This window comes from Pan paniscus, chromosome 17 (genome assembly GCF_029289425.2).
Source record: "Pan paniscus chromosome 17, NHGRI_mPanPan1-v2.0_pri, whole genome shotgun sequence".
Classification (NCBI taxonomy): Eukaryota; Metazoa; Chordata; class Mammalia; order Primates; family Hominidae; genus Pan; species Pan paniscus.
In genome coordinates this window covers 39,834,026-39,842,151 of record NC_073266.2, presented here as the reverse complement: position 1 = coordinate 39,842,151, position 8,126 = coordinate 39,834,026, and the positions used below count along the sequence as shown (strand labels likewise).

General features: G+C 41.4%; 1 protein-coding gene and 1 pseudogene across 1 annotated transcript; both read left to right on the top strand.

The window, feature by feature from the left end:
• Nucleotides 1–1,776: 1,776 nt before the first annotated feature.
• Nucleotides 1,777–3,242, top strand: LOC134729222 (copper-transporting ATPase 2-like; annotated as a pseudogene).
• On the top strand, nucleotides 3,102–7,467 carry CTAGE1 (cutaneous T cell lymphoma-associated antigen 1). Its single transcript, XM_003815645.5, has one exon. It carries the CDS (start codon nucleotides 3,251–3,253, stop codon nucleotides 5,486–5,488), a length of 2,238 nt encoding a protein of 745 aa, XP_003815693.1. The 5' UTR covers nucleotides 3,102–3,250; the 3' UTR covers nucleotides 5,489–7,467.
• Nucleotides 7,468–8,126: the final 659 nt, after the last annotated feature.

Here is an 8,126-nt window from a genome sequence, read left to right as displayed (position 1 = left end):
GCCATCTGTATGTCTACTTTGTAAAGTGTCTTTTCATATCTTTTGCTCATTTTATAATTGGATTGTTCGTGTTTCTTTTACAGTTGATATTTGAATGCCCTTTATAAATCTGTGTATTCTAGATATGAGTCCTTACATAGCGGGTGAGAGTTCAGGCTCCCCAAGTGGTCCTGATGAAGGACATGAAAGTGGTTCATTACCACCAGGAGGGGACAAAGTCCAGACCAGACTCCTCCCTTGGCCTTCTCTGACATCACCTCGACAAGGTGTATTAGTCTGTTCTGACACTGCTAATAAACATACCTGAGACTGGGTAATTTATAAAGGAAAGAGGATTAATTGACTCACAGTTCAGCATTGATGGAGAGGCCTCAGGAAACTTACAATCATGGTGGAAGAGAAAGCAAACACATCCCTCTTCACATGGCAGCAGGAAGGAGAAGTGCTGAGCAAAGGGCAAAAGCCCCTTATAAAACCATCAGATCTCATGAGAACTCACTTTCACAAAAACAGCATGGGAGTAACAGCCCCCATGATCCAGTCACCTCCCACTGGATCCCTCCACTGGGGACTACAGTGCAAGATGATATTTGAATGGGGACACAGCCAAATCATATCACGGGGGAAGGGTTGTGGGGAAGCAAGGGGTGCTCAATAGAGCTTGTCCAGAGTGGAAGTTTAAGTTACCCTCTTGCACTTTGCTGGTAGAGATGGAGTGGGCCACAGTTTTTTTCTGTGGTGTCTGCTGGGAAAGATCAGTTCATGCCTAAGAGTTTTCTGTCTTGCTAGCCTGCCCCTCTTATGGGCTTTTGACCAGAGAGACAGGCTTTCCCTGCTCTGTGTCTATGGCATTTACTGGTTGCCCACTTCTTTAGCATCTTGTCTTTGGGACAAAAATAAAACCCACGGAACTCACCGCCATATTGTTTCTTGGGTTTTGAGATCTCTAGCTGGTCTACCTTCTTCTCTCCACTGTTCAGTCTTCTCATGTTGTTTTATATATACTGTCCAGGGTTTTTAGCTGTACTTAGCAGGAGAAATGGGGGGAAATACTTCTACTTCATCTTTCCAGAAGTAGAATGCATACCCTATTGTTCTAATTTGCTTTTTTTTAATTAGTGAAGTTGAGTATCATTTTATCTGTTCACTGGACATTTTATTTCCCTCCTCTAGAATTGCCTGTCTCTTCATATATACTTTTGTCTACTGTTTCTACTCAATTAACTATATTTTTATTAATGATTTGTAGTTCTTTTGTTTTTTCTTTTGAGACAAAGTCTCGCTCTGTTGCCCAGGCTGGAGTGCAGTGGTGCAATCTCAGCTGACTGCAACCTCCACCTCCCAGGTTCAAGAGATTCTCCTGCCTCAGCCTCTTGGGTAGCTGGGATTACAAGCGTCCACCACCACACCTGGCTCATTTTTGTAATTTTAGTAGAGTCGGGGATTCACCATGTTGGTCAGGCTGGCCTTGAACTCCTGACTTCAAGTGATCCTCTTGCCTTGGCCTCCCAAGGTGCTGGGATTATAGACATGAGCCACCACACCCAGCCTAGTTCTTTATATATTCTGAATATTATTCCTTTGTCAATTTATATGTTGCATGTATTTTCCAAATCTGTTACTTATTTTGCTTATAACGGTTTTGTCACCCAGAGGCCTTTAAATTCTAATGCAGTCAGCTTGTTGTCTTTTAATAATGAAAATATAAGAACTATACAAATATGCGGGCGGAAGATGGCAAAGGGAGCTGGTGCTTGTGCAAGTTGTTGAGGTGTGCTCTGTGGAATGATCGCTATCACAGACACTGTCAAGCAGGAGGTTGCCCTGGCTGTGCACATGCTGCAAAGCATGCATGTGGACATGATTCTGATCACGGGGGACAACCAGAAGACAGTCAGAGCCATTGCCACCCAGGTTGGCATCAACAAAGTCTTTGCAGAGGTGTTGCCTTCGCATAAGGTGGCCAAGGTTCAGGAGCTCCTGAATGAAGGGAAGAAAGTCGCCATGGTGGGGGCGGGGTCAATGATTCCCCGGTCTTGGCCCAGGAAGACTTGGGCATTGCCACTGGCACTGGCACGGATGTGGTCATCGAGGCAGCCAAAGTCATCCTCATCAAAAATGATTTGCTGGATGTGGTGGCTAGCATTCATCTTTCCAAGATGACTGTCTAGAGAATACACATCAAACTGGTCCTGGCGCTGATTTATAACCTAGAGGGGATACCCATCGCTGCAGGAGCAAGCTTTCCAGATGAGTTGAAGATATGTGCATGGGCGGGAGATGATGACTTATTGCAGGGCAAGGCGTCATCCGTGTTGAAGGAGTGCCAGTGTTTCAGAAATGGACACAGAGCAGGTAAGTTTGATGGACAGGTAAGAGAATCACTCTCTATGTGCCAGCACTGTTCTAAGAGCCCTGGATCTTCTGGGGATGAGATTAGCGTTTTTCAGTTGTACATGGGACAGTTGAGGCTCATGCTAGGGAGTGGTGAGCCCTTTCCTGGAAGAAGTTAATCTAAAAAGCATAATCTGTCTCATTTGGGAGGAGCTAAATAAATATCTCTTCAATGAAGCAAAGGTCAATCAGAAAATTTGTATTTTAGCTATAAAATTACCTATCAGAATTTACCATAGGGCATAATCTTAGTCAAGCACCCAAATTAATTATTTCAGCCACAGATACTGAAACACCAAAGGGATAAGGGGGCAGGTATTTCAGTTAGCTACTGCTGCATAACAAATGACCCCAAAGCTTAGTGACTTAAAACAATGATTTGTTATTCCTTATTCTGTCAGCTGGGAGGTTCTTCTGCCCGCCCCACATGGGGTCATGCACAAGGCTACATTTAGCTAGGGTGTCAGTTTGGGATGGGCATAGCTGGGATGCTGGGTCACCTGAGTCTTTCTCACCATGTGGTACTGTTTTAAAATATAGGTTTTAGCGCTTCCTCAGGATGTAAAGTGTAACAAGGGGACCGGGGAGGGCAGTGTGGGTCTGTGAGGCCTATGGGTGCCCGCGTCCCCTAACTCCCCCCGCAGCCGGCTCCGCAGTGGTACGCTCCGGTTGCCCGTTAGGGATTCGGGTTCCAAACGAATGCTGCGTCTTCTCCAGCGCTTGTTGTGGCCGAGGTTACTGCAGCGACCGCCAGAGCAGCCTTGGCGCTACGGAGGAGCCTAGGGCTAACCCTCAGCCATACCTGGGGCTGGTCCTGGAGTTGCTACGCAGGGTTGTGGCAGCACTGACTGAAGGTATGAGACCCGATTCTCATCCTTATGGTTTTCCGTGGGAATTGGTGATACGTGCAGCTGTTGCTGGATTTTTTGCTGTTCTCTTCTTGTGGAGAAGTTTTAGATCAGTTACGAGTCGGCTTTATGTGAGAAGAGAGAAAAAGTTTGCTGTGGCAATTTCTGGACTAATTGAAGAAAAATGTAAACTACTTGAAAAATTTAGCCTTGTTCAAAAAGAGTATGAAGGCTATGAAGTAGAGTCATCTTTAAAGAATGCCAGCTTTGAGAAGGAGGCGACAGAAGCACAAAGTTTGGAGGCAACCTGCGAAAAGCTGAACAGGTTCAATTCTGAACTTGTGCATGAAATACTCTGTCTAGAAAAAGAGTTAAAAGAAGAGAAATCTAAACATTCTGAACAAAATGAATTGATGGCGGATATTTCCAAAAGGATACAGTCGCTAGAAGATGAGTCAAAATCCCTCAAATCACAAGTAGCTGAAGCCAAAATGACCTTCAAGAGATTTCAAGCGAATGAAGAACGATTGGAGATAGAAATACAAGATGCTTGGAATGAAAATTCTGAACTTCAGGAAAGCCAGAAACAGCTTTTGCAAGAAGCTGAAGTATGGAAAGAACAAGTGAGTGAACTTATTAAACAGAAAAGAACATTTGAAGACTCCAAAGTACATGCAGAACAAGTTCTAAATGATAAAGAAAATCACATCAAGACTCTGACTGAACGCTTGCTAAAGATGAAAGATGGGGTTGCTATGCCTGAAGAAGATGTAACGGATCATGAGAACTTGGAATTAGAAATGAACAGTGAATCGGAAGATGGTGCTTACTTAGATAATCCTCCAAAAGGAGCTTTGAAGAAACTGATTCATACTGCTAAGTTAAATGCTTCCTTAAAAACCTTAGAAGGAGAAAGAAACCAAATTTATATTCAATTATCTGAAGTTGATAAAACAAAGGAAGAGCTTACAGAGCATATTAAAAATCTTCAGACTGAACAAGCATCTTTGCAGTCAGAAAACACACATTTTGAAAGTGAGAATCAGAAGCTTCAGCAGAAACTTAAAGTAATGACTGAATTATATCAAGAAAATAAAATGAAACTCTACAGGAAATTAATAGTAGAGGAAAAATGCCGGTTAGAGAAAGAAGAGAAACTTTCTAAAGTAGACGAAATGATCAGCCATGCCACTGAAGAGCTGGAGACCTACCGAAAGCGAGCCAAAGATCTTAAAGAATTTGAGAGAACTATTCATTTTTATCAAAAGAAGATTATTCTCCATGAGAAAAAAGCACATGATAATTGGTCGGCAGCTTGGACTGCTGAAAGAAACCTCAATGATTTAAGGAAAGAAAATGCTCACAACAGACAAAAATTAACTGAAATAGAGTTTAAAATAAAACTTTTAGGAAAAGATCCTTATGGACTTGACGTTCCAAATACAGCATTTGGCAGACAGCATTCCCCATATGGTCCCTCACCACTGGGTCGGCCTTCATCTGAAACGAGAGCTTCTCTCTATCCTCCAACTTTGTTGGAAGGTCCTCTCAGACTCTCACCTTTGCTTCCACGGGGAGGAGGAAGAGGCTCCAGAGGCCCAGGGAATCCTCCGGACCATCAGATTACCAAACAAAGAGGAGAATCAAGCTGTGATAGGTTAACTGATCCTCACAGGGCTCCTTCTGACGCTGGGCCCCTGTCACCTCCGTGGGAACAGGACTGTAGGATGATGTTTCCTCCACCAGGACAATCATATCCTGATTCAGCTCTTCCTCCACAAAGGCAAGGCAGATTTTATTCTAATTGTGCTAGACTCTCTGGACCAGCAGAACTCAGAAGTTTTAATATGCCTTCTTTGGATAAAATGGATGGGTCAATGCCTTCAGAAATGGAATCCAGTAGAAATGATACCAAAGATAATCTTGGTAATTTAAAGGTGCCTGATTCATCTCTCCCCGCTGAAAATGAAGCAACTGGCCCTGGCTTTGTTCCTCCACCTCTTGCTCCAATCAGAGGTTTATTGTTTCCAGTGGATACGAGGGGCCTGTTCATGAGGAGAGGACCTCCTTTCCCCCCACCTCCTCCAGGAACCATGTTTGGAGCTTCTCCAGATTATTTTCCTCCAAGGGATGCCCCAGGTCCACCACGTGCTCCATTTGCAATGAGAAATGTCTATCTACCAAGAGGTTTTCTTCCTTACCGTCCCCCAAGACCTGCATTTTTCCCCCCAGCCCCCACATTCTGAAGGTAGAATGAGTTTCCATCAGGGTTGAGTCCGACTTCAAATGAGCCTGCTGCTGAACATCCAGAACGACAGCAAGAAACCTAACAACATGTTTGCCCTCTTCAAAAGTAATTTTGACTGATCTCATTTTCAGTTTAAGTAACTGCTGTTACTTAAGTGATTACACTTTTGTTCAGATTGAAACTTAATTGAACTATAATTCTCAGGATAGTATTTTGTAAATGAGGATGATTTAAATATGAATCTTATGAGTAAATTGTTTCATTTTATTTTATTCTAGATAGTATAACTATTTTAATTTGATTAATCCACTATTATATAAAGAATGGTGGGAGTTTTATATATGTAATCTTGCAGGTGGGGAGGCTTTAAATTGTCTTTATGTCAAGAACTGTATTTACTGTGGTTGTAGACAAATGTGAAAGTAACTTTATGCTTAAATAAATTTTAGTTGATTAAAAAATTTTTAAAAATTTAAAAAAAAGAAATATATAAATATGCACAGGTGGGAAGGTAGAATACTATGTAACTGTTAGAATATTTCACTTTAAACCAAGATCTATCTTGGATCTCCTGTCTTATAGATTTTATATCCTCTTTCAGTACTTTGAGAGTGTAAAACATTTATAGCAGAAAGTATTCGTGTTTCCTCTGTTTTCCTCAAGAATGGTTTCTTCGCCCTCCCTTTCCTTCCCTTCGTCTTCCCTAAGCTAATTTCTTCCTATGTTTGTCATCATATCATTACATAATTGTGTTGTTATTTCTTTTGTTTTATTTTTATTTGGTGGGAACAACTTTATCCAGAACTTTTACTTGCCCCAGAATTATATAGATCGGTTTCTCCTGACTTCTTTCCCAACCTTTACCTCTGTTGGTGTTCTAATAGTTTTAGTTTTATGTTCTGCTTTTCTCTTGCTGTGGCAAGGGGAAGGAGTAAATCTAAGATCGTGCTTAATTGCAGTTGGTGAATTTGATCTCTGATTGAGCTCTCTTCTCTGGAATTCTGTTAAAAGATGAAATGTATCTTGTTCCCTGAGAGATGCCCTCAAATTTTGGATTAGTCCTTCATGCAAGCTGGGCCACCAAGCCATTGCTTCTTTTGGGGACAACCTGCCCTCACTTTTAAAAAATATCCTGGCTCACATGCCTCCCCTAGCAGTTAATGCCACTCCAGTCTCTGCTTGAATGTAATAAAATAAAAGAAAAGTAACTATTTGGGACATGAGGTGCCCTTATTGTACACTGGGGCTTCCTATACATTTTTCGTCTTCCCTTGAACCACCACTATCCTCAGCTACTTTATGCTTCTGTTCTGTTAAAGCCCTATTTGCTAGTGGAAAAATTTAACTCCTGGTGATTTTTTTTATACTAGGCCTCTTGCCTTCCTTCCAGTGAGAGAAAAATAGAATGGTAAGCCTAGTGGTTTCTTCCTTCACTGTTGAATACTATTTATCCAAGGTATCAAGGAAGAACTTCTAATCAGAAAAGACATGTATTATTTTCACAACTGGGTAGCATATCTCACTCCCAGAATGGAAATTAGGTGGGGATTGCAAGATTAAGGAGATTTTTCTGGATTTCTGTCTATGTATCATATCCACAGAACTCTTTCTGGAGGAATTTTATGTTGAGCCAGGCATCCATTTCCACAGTCTTCCATTTCTAGATACTTCCAAAGTTATAGCACTGTTCCTAAATCATTTTTGGCTTTATTTATTAATTTATTGTTCACTTCATTTCATTAGGTTCAGTATGAAACAGGTATTGTCATCTCTTTATGTCTACTTTGCCACCTTTCCCCAGAATAGGCCTGAATGAGATTGAAAACGTTACTTCAGTTCCTTGTGTCTGACATTGCTTGTTTGAAACTAAGAAAAATAATGTTTGCTTTTGTTGAATGACTACTAATTTTTTTCCATGAACCTAATAAACTAAAAAGAAAGTTGAAATAATAAAGAGTGAATAAGTATAAAAATCCATGTTGAGTCAATCTTCCTTCAGAAACTTTTTCCTCAAACTCTCTTACCAAATTTGAGGTAACACATTACCTATGAACCGGGTTGGCAATCCTCGCCAATCGTTAATTTTCTTTTCCTTTCTTCCCTCCCTCTTTCTTTCTTTCCTTCTTTCCTTCTCTGTCTCTCTCTTTCTTCTTTCAGGGGAAGTATCTCTGCATGGAGATCTCACTTCTAAAGGTGTGGAGGGATAACAGGGTGGCTTTCACTAAGATACAGTTGACTTAAACCAACTGAGCTGCCTGATCTTACTAACATTCTGCATCCATTCTCTCCTCTGCAGTTTTAAAATAGCAGCCTGTGTCCACTGTATCCTTACCAAGTCCCATTCCTTCCCCAGATTGACTTCTACTAGTCCTGAAGCTACCAGTTAAAATATCATTTGATGATTTCTCTGGGAAGCCTGTCTTACTCTCCAAGACTGGATGAGGTGCCTCCCATGTGAATCCTCTCCCATAACATACTGTCTCTACCCTTATCTGCAGTGATCAGCCTGTATGGTGATGAACTATATCTTTTTATTTCCTGTTGGATAGTAAGCCAGAAGGGCACGGACTAAGCACCCAGTTCAGTCCTTTGCACATCATTGCCCTTCAATGAATATGTGTTTCATGACTAAATTT

Excerpts from the sequence above, each read along its gene's own strand:
- CTAGE1 (XM_003815645.5), top strand. The coding sequence starts at position 3,251 with ATGAGACCCGATTCTCATCCTTATGGTTTTCCGTGGGAATTGGTGATA.